Source organism: Populus trichocarpa, chromosome 9 (assembly GCF_000002775.5).
Source record: "Populus trichocarpa isolate Nisqually-1 chromosome 9, P.trichocarpa_v4.1, whole genome shotgun sequence".
Taxonomy (NCBI): Eukaryota; Viridiplantae; Streptophyta; class Magnoliopsida; order Malpighiales; family Salicaceae; genus Populus; species Populus trichocarpa.
This window is the reverse complement of record NC_037293.2, coordinates 12671008-12696366: the sequence shown is the minus strand read 5'-3', so window position 1 is coordinate 12696366 and position 25359 is coordinate 12671008. Positions and strand designations below refer to the sequence as shown.

Below are 25359 nucleotides of genomic sequence, written 5' to 3'. Positions count from 1 at the left end.
ATGTATTTTTAATTTGGATGTGGGGTTGTTTTTTTTTTTAACACAACTTTTTTAAAGCATAAATCATATTTTATAAAAGCAAGAAATACATAATTTTTATGTAGATCTTACCAAAATAAACCAACCACAACTCCAAACAAACACCTTTTAAATCAGATTAAAGCTAATTCGATAAATTTATAATCTGATTAACCATGTTAAAATTTATATAATCAACAATGCAATTCTAATTTTTTAAAAACACAAATTTTTAAATAATAATTCAAATCAATTTAGATTAATATGTTAAATTTTTAATTTTTTTTTAATTAATATAGATGTTCGAGTCAACTTGCGCGTACCTCGATTAATCCTACAAACTCTAAAATTAACAACCATAAAATTTTTAATGACCAGAAGAAGTTTATGATGTTAAATTCTTAACTTGAATCATGACATCATGGCCGGGGGTTTATAAATATAGTTTGGTTTTTATTTGGACTTGTAACTAATCGGGTCTAAATAATGATTCAATCGAAACTTTGTTAGAAGTTTACTTCTTCTTTTTTTCCGATATGATGAACAACAAATAGTCGCGTAAAATATCCATCTAGATAATGATTACTGGGATAACTCAAAAATCAAATCAATATTCACTCTATGATTTTGACCATATCAATCCATCCTTACAATAAATTTAACCAAAGCAATCCCTCTACTCCTAATTCTGTCATGTATAAACCTTTTGATCTGTCATCTTCGTTTCAGTTTGATCAATTCAATCAATCGATAGTTTGATCATAATCATATAGCAGATGGCATCCTTTTTTCTTTCTTTTTTCTACTATGATTTACGGATCTGATAATAAATTTGATGTGCGATTTCTTACATGTAAAAGAACAGTACTCACAAAATAGATTTGGTCTCATACTATATTTGAAGTATCCAAATTTGAATGAGGGTTGGAAGCTTCAATAAGAAGAAGATCAAAGGAGTGTAATTCTTTACAGTCTTCTTCTTGATCAGGAACCATTATAGCCATGGAACTTGAGGAGTAACGTTGTCTGCGACAGCTCTCAGAGCTTCTTCTTGATTAAGAACCATTAGCCTGGTAGCTTCTTTTGAGGAGTAACCTTCTTCTAGCTTGCATGTAGCCGTCTTCTACGAATGAATGATAATTTATCACCAAAAAGAAGAGGTAACTATGGAATGCCGAATTCTTTATAGGGATTAATGAGGGAGGGAGGGGGACAGAGAGATTTCTTTGGAGAACAATAATATACGAGACCAGTTATATATGCAAATATACAGAGAAGAGAGTACACAGCCGGCAGAGTTTAGCCCTATTAAAGCAGGAATATGAATTCCTTTCTGTATTAGGATTTTGAGATTTTATAGTCTGTTCTAAATATTTTGACAGACATGGGTATGCATGTATCCATAATATCAGCATTTTTTTTTTATCTTACGTTAAAGATTAACCTAGAATCCTAGTTACAGAGTAGCACGGGTTATATAATTAATTTATGGATTAGCCAGACATCAACTGAATCAACAAACAAGTACCAAATGAGTTGTCTCTCATTTGTCTGATAAAAAAGCTTGGTTAAAATTACTAGATGGTCAGCCATTTATTTGCTTTTGGCAGCCTTTTATAAACATTTCTATCATCACCAGAATTGTATTGTAAGAATTTCTTACGCTGGTGTATTCACAGTACATACACAGTCCTAAATAATGGTGCAAAACAAAAAAACCATATTGAGTGCTGGACACACAGGAAAAGGTTGTGCTATATACCCTCATACACACAAGCAGGCATCTCTCTATAGGAAGCTAGATATGATCAATCTGTTAATTTGGTGCAAGAATTTCATGGAATGTGTCCGTACTTACTCATATGCTGTAATATAGAATTTGCTTTCCTTTGAGCCCTGTTGGTTCCACTTTTTGTAAGCTCTACCAAATGTTCATACACTCCATACTGAAGTGCTGCTAAGATGATGGATGAATTGTGCAACCCCAGCTGGAGAAGGACCGATAGGGCGCATTCCTTGTTCTTGGGAGTCCCGTTTCTTATGATTTCAACAAGGGTTTTGATGAAAGATAGTTTGCCGATTTCATTTCTCCCTTCAGGATGTGATGCAAGGAGTAAAAATATGGAGAGGGCTTCATCGATCATGCCAAGGTTTTTCTCCTCGAGCAAATGGAGCAATGCTGGTATGATACCTGCTTTAATGGCCCTGGACTTGTTGGTTTGGTTCAAAGACAAGTTGAAGAGTGCAGTTGCAGCATCCTTTTTACCTCGTATAGTCCCATTCTGCAAAAGGTGTACCAAGGGACGGATTCCATTCGAAGCTCCAATTAGAACTTTGTTCTCATCAAGCATTGACAAGCTAAACAAAGCCGCAGCAGAGTTTTCTCTAGCTTCATTTGTTCCATGCTGCAAAATTTTAACTATAGCAGGAATGGCTCCCTCTCTGGCTACAAGTTTTTTGTTTGTTTCATCAATTGACAAGTTCAAAAGAGCTGTTACAGTGTGTTCTTGAATGTTGGGATCTTGATAGGACAAGAGCTGAACCAACGGAGGAATCCCTCCATAGTTGGCAATCAAAATTCTGTTGTCTGGATTCTCCTTTGCAAGCATTCGGATCTTCTTGATGGCCTCTCGTCGCACTTCAAACTCACAGGAGGACAGATTTTGAACCAAGGAAGAGATTTCCTCTTTAAGCTCAGCAGAAACGCCATCAGAGCCTAAACAAGCATCCTTCTTGGGTAGTTCATAGTTATTTTTCTCACACCATTCCTGTATAAGATTCCTGAGTGCAAAATTCGATGCTAGAGACAAATGACCCAAAGTTTGACCAGTCTTCGGGCAGGTTCGATGATTAGAATTTAGCCACTTCTGTATGCTCTCTCTTTCATAAGTCTTTTAAAACAAAAGAAAAATCTGGTTCAGCTTCCATAGAATAATAACTGGGATATTTAAAATTTCTACCTCAGTTTCTGTAACATTAAAACTTTCTTAAAAAACTTGTTTATTCAACTGTGACATGTCTGATCAAAAGGATTTTAGTCGTTTAATGTGAGATTACCTGTCCAGTTGCCACAATGACAGGATCCACCATGATCTCCAGAGTAATTGGACATAGGAATTCATGAGGGATAAGCAAAGACCGACACCTCTGAAGGCTTTTCGAAGAAAAAGGGCCATCAAGAACAATGGTTTCATCAACCCCAGCAATCTGTTTGAATTTTCCCAAAAGGTCATTAATTTGCTGCATGCTTTCAGCGTTCTGAACCCCTCTCTCTTTAACTAGTTTCCTGACTGCTATTTCTTCTGCTTTCAAGTCTGGAATAGCATGCAGCTCTAACTTGATGGCCAGTCTCTCTAGGATTGCACTATCTGCATTTCGGTCATCCTTTTTAGAAAATACAACCATCAAATCCATTGCCAGTTCTATATCCTGGGTGTCGGACCGCTTCTTTGCTCTTTTAAGTTGCATCCGTGTTAGCTCAACCTGAATCATATCAATAGCACAATCACACATGTAAAACTGGAGATATGATTCAATTGGAATTTCAACTAAGAGCTCAAAATGTATTTCCCAATTATCAATAACATAGTCCAATTTTCTACGAAAAGTTTCTACTCCTTGAATCACAACATCTGCATTGTTACGTGAAAGATGAAAGCGGTTATAACGTTTGGCAACATAATAGACAATTCACCCTACAACTTCTGATAATGCATTGAAACAGAACCGTTAGCAGCTGTCAGAAACCCACGATTGCGAAATGGACATGAGACTACATGATATTTTACATAAGCAACATGGCATGCCTATGCAAGGACATCGTTAAAATCAATCTGGTAGTAAATCATCATGACTCCTTTAGAAGATCCGAGCAAAATCGGTTGTTCACCCCATCTTCTGTCGAAGGAGGCTACTAGACTCATGCAATATTACTCTGCATAACTCGGTGCCAAAGCTCGATTTACAACGATTTTTTCACAATCGAATATGTGCCAAAAGGCCAGTGCTCCATAAATATGTACCCTTCCTTTCCCTTTTTGACATCAAAAATGAAATGACAGATGGGAGAACTAAATTTTGAGCATTCCTAACTTCCCATTTCTGATTCAATCACAAAATTTGAAGTATGTGACAAGATTTAGCACTGTGAAAAAAGAAACCATAACCATATTCTGCCAAATCTTTCTCTGAACTGTAGCCCTAACCAAATGGGGACTTAACTAATTACTCCAGAATCCTCAAGAAACACCAAGGCAAAAGGGAAATAAAAGACAAGGAGGAGGAGGAGGAGACTTACTTGCTCTTTAACTTCAACTGAGATCCCTAGCTCATCATAGGGCAAATCATCCAAAGCCTGATTTAATTTTTCATATACAGCATGAAAGCTACTCATCACTGCTTCACTCTCCATTGCCTAATTGAGTTAAACATAATCGATAAACACTTCTTGATCACCCACAACAAGAAACACAAATCCACTAGGAAAAACCAAGAGAGAGACAAGAATTCAAAAGACAAAAATGAACACTGACCAGATAAATCTTGCTTCCACAGCTACATTTCTTCAACAACTTCTTAGCACCCAAAAGGGCCTTCTTTAAATTATCCAAACTAGTTTTCAAACCCTCACTAGAAACCAATTTATAATTACCAATCTCCTTTATCTCCTCCAAAAGAGGAAGTAGTAGCTTCAATCTCCTCGCCAAGTTCAAGCACTCCTTTCTTTGTGTCCTCCTGTACCCCACATACAATCCAACGGCCTCAATCACATCCATCATTTCCACCACAACATCAACTTCACCTCCACCATTGGATGAACTTGACACGCCTGCCTTCTCTCCTCTTTCCACCACTCTCTGCCTCTCCATTTCTCACTAGCCACTCAAGCTAAGCTTAATGTCCTAAAGGGGATCCTAAACTTTCTAAATAAATCTTAAATCAATCAACCCAGTTACTGAAAAACACACTAACATTAGTATAATAAACACGGATTGATCCGGAAAAAAAATACAAATATGTCGATCAACACATGGCTGGAACCAAAAACAGATGCATAGATTCCTCAAGAAAAGAATGTAAGAAACAGAAGCAGCTAGCTAGGAAGCTTGAAACAAGGATTAATGCTTTGGAAATTTGCAAAGATACAGTTAAATCTTGGAAGATATACGCGTGTATGTTCATGTGCTATGTCTATATCCAATCTGTATGGCCTGTTAATGTTACTGTGAGTTACATGCACGAGAGAGCCTACATTACAGGCTTTGATTTTTTCGGCGGCCCTTTGGCAAGGTTATTTAACCCAGCCGGTCTGGTAGGTTAAACCATGATCTAATTCATATTCATATGATTTAAATTGATTTATAATTTAATTCAAATATAATAAAAAGATTATTTATTTTAAAAATAAATTAAAATTATATCTTTTTAACCTTCTTAAATCTAAGATTAACCCGCTCAAGCCTCGCACAAGATCCACCTGGATCTGGAGTGAGTTTTTTTTTTTACATAGACCACCCGAAATAAATGGGGTTTTTTTATTTATTGATTCTCTATTTGTTTTTTCTTATTTAATTCAGCTATTAATTATAGGATGGTTTGTTTGAATTTTTTTTTTATGTTACATTGCATCCATTTAGAATGACATAGGAACTGATCACGTGCTTTTCTAACACATGAACAAAGAACAATTAATAAATTATAGTAAGAAATAATTAAGTAATTATAGCATCACCAGAAAAGATATAAGGATTCATTTCATTGTGATATTTTATTGTACCAATATTTGAAATAACTTAATTATTCTCTAAATAATAAATATGTTGTGTTAATATATAATTTATATTTTAAGAAAATATTTAACAATAAAGATGAATAATAATTAAGAAATAAATCTTGTGAGAATGGGATTAACATACACAGACGTGTCTCTTAGGTTTGCAGAGAATTATAAAATAAAAGTATACATACATACGAGTTATTGTGAAGATATATAATTTATGAAGTTTACATTTAAAATAATACAAATTGCGAATAAAATGGAAGGGAAATTGAGGAAGTGACGCGGTTTTAAGACAAGGAGACGCGTTTTCACGTGCGACTTATCTGATGTCGTGTGGATCCAAGGATCGCTCCCCACTTTGTTTTTTTTTTTTATTATTATTATTATTTGTTTTCCCGGATGGGTCCCTTTTATCAATCGCTTTTTGTATGATTTTCAAGGAAAGTGGATTTGAAGGTGAAAAATATCGTAAAAAGGGTGCAAATACCATCCCCGTTACACGAGTTCTAGAACACACAGTCGCTAACTATGTCGGTACTGAAAAACATGCATATTTTAATTCCAATGATGCAAATCATATCTTGATAATTAAATTATAAATATATATATATATATATATATATATATAAAGATACTATTACTGCATCACTTGGTTAAATATATATATATATATATATATATATAAAGATACTATTACTGCATCACTTGGTTAAATATATATATATATATATATATATAAAGATACTATTACTGCATCACTTGGTTAAAAATATACATATATAAAGATACTATTACTGCATCACTTGGTTAAAAATAAAAAATAAAAAAAACCCAAATGGACTGCATATATAAATTATCCAATTTTGCTTACAATGTAGCAAAAATAAACTTGGTTGAATGCAGGGTGCAGGATGGCTAGTAAAGTAAAGAAAGAAAGAAAGAAAATGAGAAAAGGTGGACCGATGTGCAGTGTGGGAACATCGGAAGGATCGGGTGGCAACTTTGTTGATTATCTAATTTAAGGCAATTTGGAACCATCGTAAGGAACACTAATCCAACAACAATAATGTTGGAAGCTCCTGCAGTACTAGGCAAATAATGTTGGAAGTCCTGTTTAACTGTCATCAGATTCAGGAGGGGGTGGAGTAGACTACTCTTGATGAGTGAGTGCCAGCTCAATAAGTTAATTCTCCAGTTTATATTTTTGTCTCTTAAGTTATGAACACTCTTAATTAAATCTCCAGTCCATCCATGTCTTTCTCATTCATGAATTCCACCTGAATTCTACTTTTTTATAAGAAAGAAAACAACACTGTCTTGTTTTTCAGGAAACTTAATATTTTCTATCAAGAAATCTTCATAGAATAAATCCAAATTGTTTGATATAAAATACATTTGTATTATTTAATAATAATTGTTATAATCCAACGGTCACTACTTCCTTGGGAGTTGGGAAGCTTCCTTCCACGAAATAGGAGCGGACCTGGGCTTTTTTTTAATGCTTAAAAACTGCCCGCTCCAATTATGGCCCAAACACTCCTTATTTTAACCGTTGCCAGACCAACGTAACTTTTCATCTTATTATAATCCAACGGTCACTACTAACTAGCCGTTATTTTCAAAACCCTTTCCTTTTTCTTCTTCTACACCCCGGAGCTCAGAGAGAGAGAGAGAGAGTTTTTCTTTCTTGTTCTTGCTTGGAGATTGGAATTAAAGGTGAATAAGATTAAATCCATGCCTTTTGACTCGGTTTGATCCAATGCTGAACTGGGTTTCTTTTTGCTTCTTGAAGTTTAGTATCATAAAATCTTTGGTTTTCTTTGCTACATGGTGGATCATGAATGTGTTTTGATTTTCTATGATCTTTAAAGGGATTTTTCTTTTATTGTTCATTCCAGTTTCTTGAAGATGGGTCGATCAAATGAGAACAATCCTGGTCTCTTTGTACCTTTAAACCTTCAAGGTAACTTGGCAATATTGCTTCCTTGTCTTTCTTGCAGCTTTTCAGTTGAAGTATTTATTTATTTAGATCAATCTTTCTTGGTCTTGTAGAAGGACCAAGACTGGGGGGTTCGAAGTTTGTGAAGGACATGGGGCTGAATCAAAGGAGGGCATTAGCCAGCATCAATCAGAACATTGTTGGGGCTGCTCACTTCCCATGTGTGGTCAACAAGAGAGATAGCTCAGAGTAACTCCTATATCAACTTCATTTTGATTGGATTTATTTCCTTAATTAAAACAACTATGTTATTACACCTGTTTATCTGAGTTGTATTATACATAGGAAACAAAAAATATGTGAAAAGAACTCAGTATTTGTTATGCTTTCCAAAGTTGCAAGTAATTCACTTAACTTTTTTGTTTAGGGAGATGGCAGCAGAAATGGTCAGCAACAAGCAACAATGCTATGAAGTAAATTTATAGAGTTTTAATTATTTTTTAAGCAAACTGAATTGATGTTTCGGTGAAAACATGAAATTGACTTGAACTGTTGGGATTGATCATGATATCAGGAGACTAGGAAATCTAAAGACTGTTCAGTAATAGAAGTGGAAGAGTATGATGATGCTGCGATACCGATGTTTGTGAAGCACACAGAGGCTATGCTAGATGAAATTGATAGGATGGTATTTCTTTTTATCAAGCCTAAACATTTAAATAAGATTTTTCAGTGTGCGTGGGCTAAAGGAAACTATCACTAACTCCGTTGAATTTTCGTAGGAGGTTGAAATGGAGGATGCAGAGGACTCAATTGTGGATATTGACTGTGGCGATTTGAAAGATACATTGGCAGTTGTTGAGTATATAGATGACATATATGCCTACTACAAGAAATCTGAGGTAATCCAGTCTGCATTAGGAATTCATTCCTTAAACTTGTTCGCAGCTTTTGTACATTGAGACTACCTTGTTAGTCTCAATGTTGAGTAAAAATGCCATCAATCTAAAAACTGTCACTAGAGTTGATTGTATCAGCAATAAAAGATGGGATATATTATCCTCAATGTGTGATGGGCATAATTGTATGAAGACAATACACAGAAAAAGAAAAACCTTTCAACTCATAGGATTTACTTTTACGAAACTCATGTGTGTTGGATGATCCTTTGCATATGTTCCAAATGAAGTAAAAGGTTTTTCTTTTATCTGGATCCAAAGCAGCATTAAGCTTGAATTAGCTACTGAAAGTACCAGTCAATTTACTAGTGAGGTTTGCATATGTTCCAAATGACTTTGATTAGATATGCTATGAGTCTAATCCATTTGTTGATTTATTCAACAAGGGTTCTTTCTAACCGTGGAAAGTAACATCTGATTGATTAGTTATGATTGATATCCACGCTAGAAATATGTAATTGATGATTCATTCTGTATTGGTTTTACTTTGTTTCTTAACAAATGCATCTAAGGCTTATTTGTTTTTTCTTGAATTTTTGAAAGATGTGGGTTCTTGAGAAAAAAAGATGAAATTTTAATTAAAATTCTATTGTGATACCACTTGATTTCCAAAAGGCTAAGTATCCTTTCGGCATGAATTTCCTCCAAAACAAGTAGCTCATTGGATGCAGCAATCTTCTGTGGGACATGGATCAATCTTGTTTATTGAATATTATTCATTTATGCAGAGCTCTGGCTGTGTCTCTCCAACTTACATGGATCGTCAATCTGACATCAACGAGAAGATGAGGGCCATCCTTATCGACTGGCTTATTAAGGTATACTCCTCTGACCTTGTGTTGTTTCTTTGAAGGAAAATGTTGGAATTCACTTTTTGATTCGTTTAACAGCACTTCCGTGGACAGAATTTTCCATGGAAATTGAAACAATTGCCCATATGTTTAACCAGTATCCTTAATGACAATTCACCATCTTACTAGAGATTGAGATCCATTTGTAGAATAGGTCAATTGCCTGGAATAGAACCAAATGCTACATCAAATAGAAACAGCTCTAGTCCATCTCTAATTTTTGGTTTTCAAACCTTGTCATCCTCTATCTAATGAAAGAAGTCTGGTTGTTCAATAGGTCCACTACAAATTTGAGCTTATGGACGAGACATTGTTCTTAGCCATCAATCTTATTGACCGATTCTTGGAGCGTTGCACAGTGGTCAGAAAGAAACTTCAACTGGTTGGTGTGACAGCAATGCTATTAGCATGCAAGTATGAGGAGGTCTCAGTCCCACTCGTGGAAGATTTTGTGCTGATATCAGACAACGCTTACACAAGGATAGAAGTCCTCGATATGGTATTTTTTCCTTCGTAGTCATTACTTTCCTTCTCCCTTTCCATCAGTGGCATTTTTTTTTAACTATTTTTAATGTTGCTTGTAGGAGAAACTAATGGTGAACACTTTACAATTCAACATGTCTGTGCCAACCCCTTATATGTTCATGAAGAGATTCCTCAAGGCAGCTCTATCTGACAAGAAGGTAAATCACTCACTCACTGGTGATGGTTTTTATCGAATTAGAAGTTCTTGGGGAAAAACAAATTCACCTTTAAAATTATTGATGTGTAATGAACAGCTTGAGCTTCTCTCCTTCTTCATAATTGAGGTGTGCCTAGTTGAGTACGAGATGCTTAGGTTCCCCCCATCTTTACTAGCTGCTGCAGCGATTTACACTGCTCAGTGTAGTCTGTACCAGTTTAAGCAGTGGTCTAAAACCAGCGAGTGGCACACCAGCTACACAGAAGATCAGCTTTTGTGAGTATTTTGCATCACTGATTACTACCTCAACTTTGTAACCAAACTAATTCTCATACTGATGAATTGCTCTTACATGCCGATAGGGAATGCTCAAGAATGATGGTTAGTTTCCATCAGAAAGCTGGATATGGGAAACTCACTGGAGTTCATAGGAAGTACAGCACATCCAAGTTTGGTTATGCAGCAAAAGCTGAACCAGCCCTATTTCTCTTAGGGCTCTGAACGCCTATGTTCTTTCTGCTTGCAACTGAGAAACAACTCGAGTCTCTGCGTTCATACATACATTTGTATATTACCGGTCCAATGTCGTACCTCTACTTCGCAAGTTGTGGGTTTGAATGGTAGAAAAATTTGGTTATTTCTTTGTAATAAGATCAATCAACATTTGCTGCAGCAGCTGTGGGGTGAAAAGTTGCACTGTTCATTTTAACTAGTACAGCTCTGTTTATAACTACATAAAAGATAGCTAATATAATTTTTCCACGGTCGACAAAAACATATTTAGTCGTAGCGATAAAAATAAAATATAAAATAAATATCCCTTTAAAATTTAAAAGACACGAGAATATAAGTTATTTTTGTTCCCATTTCTCTCTTCTGTCTCGACATAAAATAAATTTATATTATTTTAGAACCGGAAAAATTAACATTAGACAAACCTAAGACCTATTTGTTTGGTTATATCATGAAAAATAAATTGGAAAATAATTTATTAATAATTTATTTTTTTTAAGTTTATTAAAATAATAAAAAATAAATCTTACAAATTAAAAAGTTGAATGAGAATGAAATTAAAAAAAAACATAATTTCATAAATTATCTCAAATAAAATAAATAATAATTAAAATAATAGAGATCAAATCTAATAAATAAAAAAATTAAAAGATGAAGAAATTAAAATAATAATAACCTTTTCATTAATTATTTCAAATAAAATAAGTAATAATTAAAAGAATAAAGATCAAATTTGATAGATAAAAAATTTCAATTAAAAAATAATAAGAGAAAAACAAATAACAATTATAAAAATAAGGATCAAAGTTAATATAAAAATCAAATTTTAAGGGATGAAATTGAAAAAACAATATATATATATATATATATATATATATATATATATATATATATATAACAATTAAAAGTTTGAAAATCAAATTTGATATAATCATTAAATAATATGATATTTTTAAATCTTTTATAATTTTTAAAAAATGTTTTCTACTCCAAATAATTTTTCTGAAAATGAAGAATATTTTTTATCAATTTTTTTAATAACAAATAAATATTGAAAAGTTTGAAATCACTTTTTGTAAAAAACGAGGGATAAGACTAAAGAGTGTATTTTTTTGCTGCTCATGTTCCTACTTCAAGCTGTTGTTGTCTAATGACGAGTATATCCTTGTGGATTTCTTAACGTTATCAGTTTTTCATTTAAATCCATCCCTACACTGATGCTCACTCATCTTTTTATGCACATGTCTTTACAAATGACTAATATTGTCATTAACTACAACCAGGTTCGTGAAAATTAAGAAATAAAACAAGATCATACTCTCAAAAACTCTCAAGATACCATTGATCACAAACAAACTTTAAATTTCTAGCAGAACTATAATCCTTTGCTGATACATTTTCTTAGATATCCCCATTGCATGATTTCAATAACATATATTTGAACGAAAAATATTGGCTCTTCTGTAGAAAGAAAGAACGGTAAAAAAGGGCACTACCCACAGTCCACACAATTGGCTCTTCTGTAGAAGCCAATCATGCCACGGGTAACAAAGAGCTTAAAAAACACAAGTCCAGTTGGAGTTTGGATTCTGGAGAGCATCTTCTCACATGTTTCAGTTATTGGACTCTAATTTTGCATGGCTCCTGCTCAAAGCTGACAATGAAATAGCTATTATGGCAACGTTATTTTCATATTTTATAGTGCTGATAAAACGAAACTAATTTCCATTTATATACAAGTTGTAGGCGAAGACTTGTTGAAGAATGTACAAAGCACTGCATTGAGTTATTGTCTCGTGATTGAAAATATAAATACAGTTGAAATAAAAACAACGTGTCTCTCTTTACTTTTTGTTTTGAAATCCATTGCAAAATTATTTTAAAGACAAATTTATTTTATATTCCTACCTCTGCTCCTCCAATCAAACACGTTTAAGTCCTTTTTTTTTAGACACTAACTAAACACAACCTTAATTTTAGACACTTCTTTCATCATTTTCAAGAATAAGATTTCTGAGGTCTTTGGTTTTCAAATTAAGGATGTTAGTGAATATCATGCTAATCTGAAGGAGCTATGTTGTAATTCATCAATATCATGCTAATCTGAAGGAGCTATGTTGTAATTCATCCCTTTTAAAAAAACTTCCAACCAATCACATTATCAACATATGTACTTTCAACTATTATCATACATAAGAATAAAACTGACAATGGCCTCGTCCCAAAAATAAACACCAGGGAAGAAAATTTTAGTACCTAAGACCACAATTTTTTACATTGTTGAAGAACATGCAGTCCTGCTCATCAATCATTATTAACTTGGAAGTATGAACGGGCATGGAAGTTTTGAGCACTGCTGGTGATTTCATATTCTACAATTTGCAGCTGCACGACAGAGAAATAACCTTAACAAATTGCACCATGATATCAAGTAGTTTATGTTGATATTGAATTGGTTTTTACTTACTACAGTACACCAACTGATTGAAATCAAGAGTAACTCTGCCTTGCTTTGTAGTATCAAATGAATTAAAAAGATTCCTGCAGTAAAAGAAATGATAAATTATCTGTAAGAGCTTAATGTAGACTATTCGATCTAAAGAATGCATCATAAATGATCAAGGGGACACACACCGAGCAGACTGTACAAAGATGCAGAGACATATGAAGTCATCTAGACGAATTTTTCCATTCTTCTTTTGGTCAAAGCTCTGAGCAACAATGGGCAGATTTCACATTTCAGCACTTGTAACAAGATCAAGAGAATGGCAGGAATACGTTCCCCACTGATAGGGTTATCAAACACAAGTAAATTAAATATACAATTCCGTATACAAGCATGCTACATAACATCAAGCCAGATCTTTAAAGAATGAAGGTTGCATATAATATCTGTGACAGAATTTTATGATCTCACCCATAATATAGGAGTGAAAGGGCCTTTACCTCACAAACTGTGTAAAAAGAAGGAGAGTCCAATGAGAAACCAATCTTCACCAATCCCTGCAACAAGTTTGAGTCATGAGAAACCAGATAATTAAGAAACGAAGAGGAGAATAGAAACTGAAGAAACCCATGTACTCTATTTCAAGCATATCTCGTGAAACAAGAACAATATAAACAGAAGCACGGAGATTATGATTAGGTAAACTATATAATAAATGTAGGAATTTATTTTCCATAGGACATATTGTGCCAAGAATCATGGGCAGCATTTAAAAGTATATTTATTCAGTCGCAGCTAAATAACATTCTTCAAAAAACTACCTTGTAGACATCATCAGGAACAAGATATCCAAGGCCCCTGTAACAATAAGATAGAAGCAAAGACCAGTTACTTATTTTTACACAAGCAAATCCAACCTTTTCCAATTTAGGAAAAGAGAGACAGGAAAAAAGTGTAGAGTTCAAGCACTTGCTCATCATTGCAGATATTAGCATTGACTCAAACACAAAATTTCAAAAGCTCAGATTTTGTAAAGCCAAACAAACTCAAAGCTGGAAACAGTCCATGAATCCAGAAGATTTTATTGCTAAACGATGCCCTCACACCAACCAAATACCAGAACCAATGACTAACCATACTAAAATGACTACAGAACCAACTAACCAAATCATAATCACATTTCATTTCAGCCTCTACCAAAGCTAACATTCATCATTAATGTGGAAACAAAGATAACTATCTTATCTATTCCTATTTGAATGCTTTTATATGGCTAGACTACATCAAACCATGAAAACAGTTTAAAAGGCAGGAGACAGAACAATCAAAGTCTACTTTCTAGCAGAAAAGCCACTAATATTTACCTCTCGAGATCCGAGAAAGCTTGTTGAACCTGCAAAGAACACGAGTGCAAAACTCAAATACAGACATCACAAAAGTATTTCATAATTAGCTAGTTAAGAACATAACGCACAAAAATATAGCCTTTTACTTCTTGAAATGGACAATTCATGATGAAAGCACAAACCTTTAAAAGGAACTTATTAAGCCCAACAAATTCTGCATTTAGAAAAAGAAAGACATTTGACAAATCAGGAAAAAATAAACAAAACGCAATTCAAAATTCTAAAACTTGAAGCCAAAAAAGTGAAATTCACCATCAAAACTCATAGTTCCATTCCTATCAAAATCATACATCCTACAACACAAAAATTGAAGAACTTCGTTAAATCAATTGATTTGTATTAAAAGAGAGATTAAAGAAGAGTGTTGAGAAGTGGGTTACCTGATCATTTGCTGGACAACAGAGAGAGGGAATTCAAGATTACCAACAGCAAGGGCACTCTGATTATCATTAATAATAAGATGGTTAATTAATTAAGTTGATCAAAGAGTTTAGCCTTTTTAAGCTACAAAAAAGAAGAAGAAGAGAAACAGAAGACAGAGGGAGAAGGAGAATGACCTTGAGCTGAATTGCAGTGATGTTTCCAGTTTTCTCAGAGTCAACTCGCTCGAACCATTCTCTTAGCATACTCGTGTTCTCCATTTTCGTAGCTGACTGCAACTGGAAGGGCTATTCCTTGAATTTTTCCTTAACTTAAACAGTTTTGGGCAAACCTCAATATCGTCCCTAAGATATTACCAGAATCACAACTTCATTTGAAATCGAAAGACTCTTCTTAGATAAGTCACTAATATCATGGTTTTATTTTATTTTATTGTTATTTTGAGATAAAAGAAATTAATATAGTTCGGATAAAAAAGATTATTTTTTATTTTAAAAAATAAAAATTTATTTTAGATTATTTTTATATACTTATCTTCATCATTTTAATTAATTGTAATTTTATCTCATTTTTATTTATCATTTTTATCTTAGAACACTAACGTTCAAACAAAAACTATATATAATCAAATCACATTTGTTTATTAAATGATTTAATCTTAAGTATTCAAATAAGTCTCATTTTTATTTTAATTGCAAATTATGATAAAGATTTTTGAAGAAAAACTATATAAAGATATCACCTGCTCCTAAAATGGAAACAACAAAATATTCACTGGCTAGTGAATTGTTATAATCATTAATCATAAATATATTATAGTAGGGACCAAAGTAGCTGAATGGCTGCGATTTTTTTTTTATGAAAGTCTTTCCTCCCTACACCATAATGTAGTGAATAAAAATCACTCTTTGTCGCGGAGCAGAATCATTTCGCCTATCCCCACTCACCCCTCCAGTTTCCTTGCCTTGTTCAATTCAATTTGGACTCAGCTGTAAGTAAATTATTTTCAACTTTCATTGATTTGGATTCTCTATTACGATTGATGAATGAATTGATTAGAAATTTAATTCAAAATCTCATCTTTTTTAGATTGATTATGGATATTGCGAAATTCAAATTATGCTGTATGATATTTCGCATTTGAGAGAGAAGCAGGCGATGAAGTATTTACAGGATCTCATAGTTTATTATCTTTTGACATTCTCAATTCCCTTATGGGATACTTTGATTGCTGGTGCTTTTGTACTTGTATCCTTGTCTTCGTCTTTCTACCTCTTGTTCGAGCATCTTTCCGCGTACAGGAATCCTGAGGTGACTATTTGTTTCCTTGTTTGATTGCCCTGCTTTCGGTTTTGAATGAGTTTGCTGATATTTGTTGGTTGACTGTTTGGTACTCTTTTTACCTCTCAGGAGCAGAAGTTTTTGATCGGGGTTATCCTTATGGTTCCTTGCTATGCTGTAGAATCGGTGAGTAAGTGATTGTTCTGCTTGATTGAGGTTTATTCTGTGAAAAGTTTGAATTTTGAATAATGGGTTGTTTGAGTTTTTGAATTTGGAGAGGTGGATGGAAGTTTTTGATTTTTTTTTCCTAACTTGGGTTATTTTGAATAGTTTGTTTCATTGCTGGATCCGTCGATTAGTGTTGATATCGAAATACTGCGGGATTGCTATGAATCATTTGCTATGTATTGCTTTGGAAGATACCTTGTTGCTTGCTTAGGTATGTTTCTTACTAAAAGTTTTTTGTGTGCAATGAAGGGTTTTATCCGAAATTCAGTTTAATTCATCTCGTATAATTTTGTCATTTCCTAGATTCTGTAGTGGTAGTTCTTTGAAGTTGTTTACTAATTCTGGATGGTCTGATATATTCCTCTTCATGGAATTGACATTTCCATGCTTTTGTCCATGAATCCTCTTGTGGAAGTCAGAATCTTGGGGGTTTTTTAGCAGCCGAAGACAGTTTCCTTCTATGGTTTGTAGTCAAGCTTTTTGGTCCTAAGGCCCCAGATGGTCATGATGGAGTTTTCTTGAATACAAGCTGCCATGAAACAAAAAAAAAAACTTGTTGAACATGGCTTATGTATTTGTTCCTGTTCTGACAATTTCAAGGGTGTGCTAGTTTCTTTTGAAATGTGCAAAAATTAAAACATGTGCGCACGTATTTAAATAATCTATGGGTAAAGTAATATAAGAGGCGAAATTGGCAAGTTTGGCTGGAAGAAATTCTCTGGCATTGTCATTATGATGTATTGGATTCATTTGTTCATGCTTCTTTCGTACACATTCAGAGAAGTATGTGAACATAGTCAAATACATTCTACATTGCACGTGTGGTAATGCACATGTCTGGCTGGGTGCCATTCTAGTTTTAAATGTCATCTTACAGCATTTATGTCAAATTGCAAACTATAATTATGTTTATAAGTGGATGTTTTGTTCTATATAAAAAAGTAAAAGTTTGATCTAGTTGCTGTGTGATTTTTAGTATTGTTTATTAACAAGGCATACGAGTCTTCTATGATTTTATAGTTTTGTAATTATACATATGGATGAGGTATTTTCCTATGGTTTTAATTAATTATTTTCCTGATTTCATTTTGTTTATTCTTCTGGTGTTGATATTGTTATTGATAGTTGTTTTCTTTTATCTACTTCTTAAAGGTGGGGAAGAAAGAACTATTGAGTTTTTGGAAAGAGAAGGTCGCTCGAGTTCTAAGGCACCCCTTTTAGAACATAATCATGAAAGGGGAATTATAAAACACCCTTTTCCAATGAATTATATCTTTAAACCATGGAAGCTTGGTCAGTGGTTTTACCAAGTTGTAAAGTTCGGTATTGTTCAATATGTATGTTTTCTTTTGAGAAGTTCTATATTTTGCAGCTCTTTTTACATTTCCCAATTCCAGCATTCTTGGATTGGAAAAGATTATGATCTGTATCTTTTTTGACAGATGTTAATAAAGTCTTTGACGGCAGTTTTAGCAGTACTTCTTGAAGCCTTTGGTGTATATTGTGAAGGAGATTTTAAATTGAGATGCGGGTAAAGCTGATCTTGATTTTTACATTTGTGAGGTCCATTGCTTCTTTTCTTTATTGAAACTTGAACCTTTTGTTTTCTGTAAAGGTTTTCATGGGAATGATAGAGGTTGAGAATTATCATCCTTATGCCAATGCACTTGTTGGTTCATAGTTTAATTGCATATTCTTTAAAATGGTCATTCCATGTGGACTCGTTGTCTGATCTGCGAGTGTGTATATAATGATTCCTACTTCTAAATTGGCCCCAATTGATGTGTACTCTCTTTTAACAGATATCTCTTGTCAAAAATCACTGAATACCTTAGCATTCCCCTGGTTTTGTAGGTATCCTTACATGGCGGTGGTTCTAAATTTCAGTCAATCTTGGGCTTTGTACTGTTTGGTGCAATTTTACACTGCCATAAAGGATGAACTGGCTCACATAAAACCTTTATACAAGTTCCTGACGTTTAAATCAATTGTATTTTTGACTTGGTGGCAAGGAGTGGCAATTGCTCTTCTCTACTCTCTTGGTTTATTCAAAAGTCCTATAGCTCAAGGCTTGCAATTTAAGTCAAGTATCCAAGACTTTATCATTTGTATAGAGGTAGATAGCTTCCATTCCATAGTATCTCCTTTTCTGTTCTGTTCCATACGTATATTATTCTTGCTCTTGGTGGTGTAAGATAATCTGTTGCTGTACTAGTAGCTGTCTTTGACATCATGAAGTGAATAGGTTAATGTCTTGGGTGAATCAAAATTCTGAACTACTCAAATGCCACTAGGTTCTTTCATGGACAAGTCAAGATTTTATCACAAGATAAATGCAAAAGTTATGTAATTCCAACTTGAGTGTTGGAATTCTTATGACAGGGCAAAAGCAAGATTTTGTTTTTCAATAAAACATCTGTGCATGTCCGTGTGCCTTCTATTATTTGTGGATGGTTATATGAGAAAATTAAGCATTCTGGGAACTGGAAATGCTTGTCTAGTTGCTTCTCTAGAGAGGAAACTATGGCATGTTGCTGATTGATGAGCTTTAGGGCAATGGTCAAGTAAAAAGTAAATTGGCAGTGTTCTGCAATTTAGGGCCAGTGCAGTCTGTCTCAAGTTGTTGAAATAAGGGGATGCAGTGAGGAGAGGAGCAGATAATGGTCGTAGATGTCACAGTTCAGAAGGAGGGTGGTAAAGAGTTGAATGCAGTGCCCTTGGGCTTTAGCTTAAGTGGTGAAGGGCAGAGGAAGAGTTTGAATAAAATAGACTTGAGCCTAATCTTATCAATCAAGAAAAAGGACAAAATAAAAGGTGTTCAAGTGGATGTACTGTTTGGTTGCTCATGTAGCATGTTTAGGATGTCATTTCTCAAGGACTACCAATCTGAAATGCTGGACACACCACCTTTGCATTATTTGGCGGGGCCAGACTGATAATTTCTGTTATATGGCTGTTTAAACTTGCTTATAGAATGTTTTATGGGGCAATTCGTTTTGTTTTGTTGTTCTGGGGATTTCTGCCTTGTCATTTGCTTTAGAACTACGTGAAAAAAATATGTTATTCTACTAGTATGGGTGTTCTGCAGTAGGTTTAGCGATGGAATAGACGAGAGGCGTCTGATACAAAGTTACAGTGATTATTCACCGAGACATGCTGGTGAACTTTGGCATTTGGCCTCCTGTTTAATGGTTATGGTGTAAACAAAGTTATGAACTGTGGTTGGTCCTGTGTCTTTCACTGCAATGTGCTACATGTGTTAATGGTTAAATTTGATTGGTGAATTTTTCTTGTAGCTATTGTTACAATATTCCTGGGGAGTGCAACAGTCATCAATGTCTAGATCTCTTCAATAAAGTTTATAACTGCTTTTGTTTTTTCTCATTCAAAATATTGAAGTTTAACAGGTCAATGTATCCATCCAGCACAGATGGGCATTGCTTCTATTGTTCATCTGTATGTGTTCCCTGCCAAGCCTTATGAGCTAATGGGAGACCGGTTTCCTGGAAGTGTTGCAGTTCTTGGAGATTATGTATCTGTTGATTGCCCTGTAGATCCTGATGAGGTTAGAGACAGTGAGCGGCCAACAAAGCTACGCCTTCCTCAACCCGACATTGATGTTAGGAGTGGAATGACCATAAAAGAAAGTGTACGAGATGTTGTCGTTGGTGGTGGTGGATTTGTAAGTTTCTTTCATTTAGCTTATAATAGGAATGCAATTGGAGTATAGCTGTGCAGTCACTAACCTGAAACTTTATTGATACTGTAAACAAAAGGAGTTGCTGGTTCAGTATCAGCTTTGCCAGTCTAGTAATAAATTAAACTGAAGGCCAGTCAATGTCCATATGTGAAAATGTGATAAAATTACAGTGTAAAACACAAATCTGGCAATGTGCACTGTTAATTTGGTTTGGTGAAGCACATGACATCACATTTATCTCCTGCTGAATCAGCTGTTGTCTCCCATGCAGATTGTGAATGATGTGAAGTTCACTGTAAACCAAGCAGTGGAGCCTGTGGAGAAGGGAATTATAAAGTTCAACGAGAAACTGCATAGAATTTCTCAAAATATGAAGCAGCACAACAAAGACAAGAGAAGAACAAAGGATGATAGTTGCATAGCAACACCTTCACCCACACGGAGGGTCATTCGTGGAATTGATGACCCTCTTTTAATTGGGAGCTTCAGTGACACTGGGGTAGCAAGGGGGAAGAAGCACAACCGCAGGAAATCAGGATATATCAGTGGAGAAAGCGGGGGAGAAAGTAGCAGCGATCAAAGCTATGGTGCATATCAGGTCAGGGGTCGTAGATGGGTCACTAAAGATTAGAGTCCTTTTTCTTTATTCCATTTTTTACGGAAACAAATTCAGGGGTATCAGATCAGGGGTCAAAGAACAACCGGAGGAAACTCAAGTCAAAAAGATGTCTTGTCCTGGCATCCCAATCACATGAGCTATTAATTTTCTCCGATGGGATGGTTTTTGGCTGACATGCATGAGAAAATCTCAAATTTTCATCTGAATCCATCTTTACATCAACTGTAAGATCCTTCATGATGGGTTTGCTAGGCATGTATCACATATTTGGTTTTCGAAATGTCGTATTAAAGTTTTAAAAGCCCTGATTGTGAAAACCAACACAGCTATTGAGTTACTTTAACGTTTGAGTCTTGTTAAATTAACGTGTACGTGCTTCAATATGTGGACTTCACATGCTGCTGTACTTATTGGCCATAAAAGATGAGAAATCATCTATCATTTAGTCTGCCTGTTCCATCACGAAGAAATGATTTAAAAAAACCCAGCAATGCATAACTACGACTCCATGCGTTGTTTATTCCTTGTACATGTAGCTCATCCACCAATCAAGCTCCCGAATCGGCGAAATCTCAACCACCAGGTCATTACACAAAACCTTGAACAATAGTGGCCCAACTGGATAAAACTCAACACAACCCTTAACATAATAACGGTGGTCCACCACCAAAAACGTGAAATTAAAACTCAACAGAGCCACCACCTTGTATGTCCTTATTGATCCCATGCAAGACCCACCCATCAAATATCTTACCATCTAATTGTGACTCCACTAGGGTCTTGCTTAATGGAAGGCTTCATTGGCTTAGTTGGATTCGCATGCATTATAAACTTCCCGTTATTCTCTCTTTTCATCTTGCAGATGATCGATTGCAAGGAGTCCCAAAACCTAATGGTTGTGGCTCCAATAGGTGTGGCTATCAACTTGTTATTCTATCAACTGGTTGTGGCTCCAATTGTGCAACCAAGGAGAATTTGAGATATGGTTATGGAATATGGAGCGGTGGAGTCATGGGTCAAGAAGTACAACATGGGAGCTTACTTGCCAAGGGGTTTGGAACAAGATAAATCATTCAAGGATTCTAAGTTCTATTTGAACAGCGGATTTGTTAAAGTTTTATGCCTGTTGAAGAACGGTGAGACGATGTTGGAGTATGAATGCAGGGCTCTGGTTTCTTCTGACCCAAAGCATGGGACGTTCAAGGATCTTATGTCTCATGGGGTGCCAGGCTTATCTGAAGCAGTTCTTCATGTTGGGAACCTCCGTTGGATTGACTCAGTTACTGAGACTTGGTGTGCAGAAAAACAAGAGTTTGCTTCTCATAAACTCTGTTTACTCTGTTCTTTTTGTTATTGCTGCTGTCCTTGTGTCTGCTTGGAACTGTGTTATTGTGTGAAATCACAAATATGTGACCCAAGCTTCGGTGCTTGCCAATTATACCATCAGTTTGGTGTTCGCCTATATATTGCAAACCATTTCATTTATGGCAAAATCCTCTACCTATCAAGTATATTTTATCGAAAACACATTGAAACAGAATGGATCTTAAGCAGACTATGCTATTGCTCATCAGAAGAATCATTGTTGCTTCAGGGGATATTTTTCAAGTCTAAACAAAATCAAATCACTGAAGTCTCAAACCACATCACTCAACATGAGTTGCAAATTATTCTACCGGCCTAAGTTCTCCAGTAACCAGTGCAAATTTCCGGTGCTGAGACAAGACAGAAGGGACCTTGACTGCTTGAATTATTGATGCCAAGTCATTAGAGGACGACTCTGTGTTTTGCTTGGTTGCATTTAGTACTGTTTGCAAGATTTGCAAGGGGTCACCATGGCTCACAATCAAGACTGCACACCTGCACAACAATTGATAATTAAAACAAAGCCTTTACAGCCAATGCCAACGTTCACATTAAAATGCAACTTGAAAAAGAATGGGTTTCTTTTATATGTTCCCAGAAACGTTCAATATTTCCTAAAAACACTTTGATGGATTATAAGGTGATAATACTGAGGGTACTAAAACTGTTTCCTCATTTTCTGGATCATGCTTTTCATAATGCAAAAGAAACATGGACATGCTTACCCTTGAAATTCTGACTCGATAATTGCCAGAGCACTTTCAAGTCTAGTAGCGACATCATCAACACTTTCTCCACCTTCTGGTCGAGTGAATGGATCTTTCTCATCAAGTGCCCATATCTCAGGATACTGTCGATTGAGAAAGAAAAAAAAAGTAAGCCTCAATTGCTAGTGGGAAGGGCTGTGCTTCTTTGGCTTAGATGGTGCGGGTTATTGAGTGAGGCCATTGTTGCAGTGAGTACTCCATCTTACCATATACATGTACAAAAGACCCTTAATCTAGTAGCCTTATGGCAAGAAAATCTAAAATAAACTCCACGAATGTGTTACCTTATCATGTGAAAAAAGTTCAAATGAAGGACCAAAATAGCGTTCTCGAAGATCTCCCATCATCTGCCAAGTAGCATTTACTTTATAATGAGTATGAGGAATAACAACAAACATACAAGAAAAAACTCATTACATTCAATTGACTGAACACAGGTTTCTGATAGAAAAGAGACCAGATGTTCAGCAGATTATTTTCTTCAGATGGTAACAAAGTAGCACCATAGACTCAGGTCATCGGAGGAGCTTACATGGCCAGCAGCCCAATAAAATGAAAGATAACCATGCAACTTCTTTGCATGTTGAGGGGGGGTCATAACATCTGGTCTGCCAACCCTTGCTAATTATAGATAATTTTCCTAGTGAATGGCATTATGAGGAACGACACTTTTCAAGCACTTCGGTGCAGCAGATAAGTAGATGCACTAAATAAAGAATGCTCATTGGGTTCGGTAACTCACTTTACATTGAGGACCTTCAAAGGGAAGATTCAAAACAGATGCAACAACTTTGGCAGTGTGGCTCGTTCTTGCAAATGGAGAGTAGCAGATGCGAACACTTTCAAGTGGTATGTTTCTCTCTTTCAATTCCTGCACAGATTATACAGTTAGCTGGATATGCAGCGGACTCTTAAATTTGCTGAAGGGGGGAATCAACAACAGCAGTTAAAGAAAGCCAATTACTAAGGGATAAAAAAGAGTTCCATCAAGCCATTAGCAATTGTAGCTTTCTCCTTATTTATACTGCCAACCATGATAACATTGGCAAAAGGAATTCACAAAAGCATAAACAAAGTTATTTGATGCTCAGCATGATATGTCCTTGTATGCTAGCTACCAAGTGCCGACTCCCCACCCAGAGTCTCCACTCTCATTTGCCATATTGTTCAGTCTTTACTTTCTCCTTGTTTATTGAAAACCTTTTGTCAAACCATCCTCTATAACAACATCAAGCATTTTTAAATATTGGCTTTTCAAATTCCCTCCTTAAACTCTCTCACACGTCAATTATCTCTACAACAACATCCTAGAAATCTTTCATTTTCGGTCTTTGTCATCCACAAATGCTTCCAACAAAGTGATACCACAGCCTATCCAAACTCAGAATACCATCATTTTCCAATGTGCCCCATTCTTGCATAATTCTTAGAGTGATATTCCCAGCTGACATGCATACGTTTATATTCTCTTGCAAATAGTATTTGATTGTCCACCCTCAACAAAACTCCTACAGGAAACAACTACTTTCTTCCCATAATCTCTTGTCAATTTTAAGACACGCCAAACTTTGATTTCTTTGGTCCTTTTATGTCTTTACGGTACAAAGTTTGCAAAAGTTTTGGGTAGTGCTCAAACAGGCATAGAAAGCAAGTTGAAGTACATAATTTTGAAAACTCACATAATCAACTCAACTATTCCTTCTCATCCCAAGGTTTGGCATCTTCAACAGTTTTGAATATTCAAACCATCATCAGAAACCTGAACTTCTTAGTTTTTCTAAAGGACCTTCCATGCTTTGCTGCTTATGAAATTGAAAAACCTCAAGCCATAGACTATAACATCCTAAACCTCTCTAACTCTAGGAATTCAAAGATTTGCCCGAAAAAGGTGTTTTTTCAAAATACAATCAGAATTGCCCTTTTATTTTGTGAATTACGATACCCATAAAATTAGAACAAAGCCTAAGAACCAGCTAGTCTATGCAAATAGATTACATAGGAAAATTGAACGCAGATCAGAAGGATAAAACATGAAAAATGTTATCTTTTTTAAAAATGCAATCTTCACACTGAAATACACACCTTAAGGAACAATTCTCCAGCCAACTGTGCCTGACCAACACCTTCATCTGCTAATTGGTATTCTTCCTTGATCCCATTTTCCTGTTATAAAATCACCCACTGGTTATAAACTGAACAAGCACTGAAACAGGTTTAGGAATAAAAGGTAGAGTTTTTAAAAAGATAGGTAGTAACACCATAGAGGAAACAATGAGACCCTTTTCATTAGGAATGCTCTTTCCATGCCTTAAAACCCAATATTTGTTTCTCAAACACAATTTCTTTTCCATAGCCAGAATGTCTCTCTCTTCTCCTCCACACTCCCCTCCCTCTTCTTTTGCCTGTTTCTAAAAATGGGGCAGAT

The 25359-nt window shown here is 35.1% G+C and overlaps 5 protein-coding genes across 12 annotated transcripts; 2 read left to right on the top strand and 3 right to left on the bottom strand.

Moving 5' to 3' along the window:
* Positions 1 to 829: 829 nt before the first annotated feature.
* LOC7474901 (U-box domain-containing protein 15) lies at positions 830 to 5315 on the bottom strand. Of its 3 annotated transcripts, none has more exons than XM_024608043.2 (5): positions 4551 to 5315; positions 4316 to 4432; positions 3076 to 3501; positions 1877 to 2909; positions 830 to 1141 (listed from the first exon to the last, which is right to left on the bottom strand). In XM_024608043.2, exons 1-5 carry the CDS (start codon positions 4884 to 4886, stop codon positions 1074 to 1076), a joined length of 1980 nt encoding a protein of 659 aa, XP_024463811.2. In that variant the 5' UTR covers positions 4887 to 5315; the 3' UTR covers positions 830 to 1073. The 3 variants fall into 3 exon arrangements, with proteins under 3 accessions (XP_024463811.2, XP_024463813.2, XP_002313587.4); XM_024608045.2 differs by having other exon boundaries at positions 830 to 1138; XM_002313551.4 differs by lacking the exon at positions 830 to 1141 and having other exon boundaries at positions 1583 to 2909; positions 4551 to 5314.
* Positions 5316 to 7541: 2226 nt separating this feature from the next.
* LOC7474902 (G2/mitotic-specific cyclin-2) lies at positions 7542 to 10937 on the top strand. Its single transcript, XM_024608463.2, has 11 exons — positions 7542 to 7588; positions 7696 to 7760; positions 7850 to 7985; positions 8164 to 8209; positions 8311 to 8424; positions 8519 to 8638; positions 9424 to 9513; positions 9824 to 10045; positions 10131 to 10229; positions 10326 to 10504; positions 10591 to 10937. The coding sequence occupies exons 1-11, from the start codon at positions 7557 to 7559 to the stop codon at positions 10727 to 10729; spliced, it is 1242 nt and encodes a 413-aa protein (XP_024464231.1). The 5' UTR covers positions 7542 to 7556; the 3' UTR covers positions 10730 to 10937.
* A 1935-nt stretch (positions 10938 to 12872) lies between these two features.
* On the bottom strand, positions 12873 to 15359 carry LOC7481693 (uncharacterized). Its single transcript, XM_002313552.4, has 10 exons — positions 15151 to 15359; positions 14974 to 15032; positions 14846 to 14886; positions 14716 to 14747; positions 14552 to 14580; positions 14009 to 14045; positions 13688 to 13744; positions 13376 to 13452; positions 13209 to 13282; positions 12873 to 13126 (listed from the first exon to the last, which is right to left on the bottom strand). Exons 1-10 carry the CDS (start codon positions 15232 to 15234, stop codon positions 13107 to 13109), a joined length of 510 nt encoding a protein of 169 aa, XP_002313588.1. The 5' UTR covers positions 15235 to 15359; the 3' UTR covers positions 12873 to 13106.
* Positions 15360 to 15766: 407 nt separating this feature from the next.
* LOC7474903 (protein LAZ1) lies at positions 15767 to 21196 on the top strand. 6 transcript variants are annotated; one of them, XR_002983871.2, is made up of 9 exons: positions 15770 to 15965; positions 16064 to 16285; positions 16385 to 16441; positions 16586 to 16694; positions 17636 to 17820; positions 17926 to 18014; positions 18338 to 18599; positions 20002 to 20165; positions 20455 to 20588. XR_002983871.2 is itself a non-coding variant. In XM_002312771.4 (9 exons), the coding sequence occupies exons 2-9, from the start codon at positions 16094 to 16096 to the stop codon at positions 20812 to 20814; spliced, it is 1506 nt and encodes a 501-aa protein (XP_002312807.2). In that variant the 5' UTR covers positions 15779 to 15965; positions 16064 to 16093; the 3' UTR covers positions 20815 to 21196. The 6 variants fall into 6 exon arrangements, 5 of the variants coding, with proteins under 5 accessions (XP_024464911.1, XP_024464910.1, XP_024464913.1 ...); XM_002312771.4 differs by having other exon boundaries at positions 15779 to 15965; positions 19914 to 20165; positions 20455 to 21196; XM_024609143.2 differs by lacking the exon at positions 20455 to 20588 and having other exon boundaries at positions 15767 to 15965; positions 19891 to 20110.
* A 1135-nt stretch (positions 21197 to 22331) lies between these two features.
* LOC7460049 (metal-independent phosphoserine phosphatase) lies at positions 22332 to 25357 on the bottom strand. The gene is made up of 6 exons (XM_024609146.2): positions 25193 to 25357; positions 25017 to 25097; positions 23677 to 23805; positions 23219 to 23281; positions 22893 to 23017; positions 22332 to 22662 (listed from the first exon to the last, which is right to left on the bottom strand). The coding sequence occupies exons 1-6, from the start codon at positions 25283 to 25285 to the stop codon at positions 22470 to 22472; spliced, it is 684 nt and encodes a 227-aa protein (XP_024464914.1). The 5' UTR covers positions 25286 to 25357; the 3' UTR covers positions 22332 to 22469.
* Between the last annotated feature and the right edge of the window lie 2 nt (positions 25358 to 25359).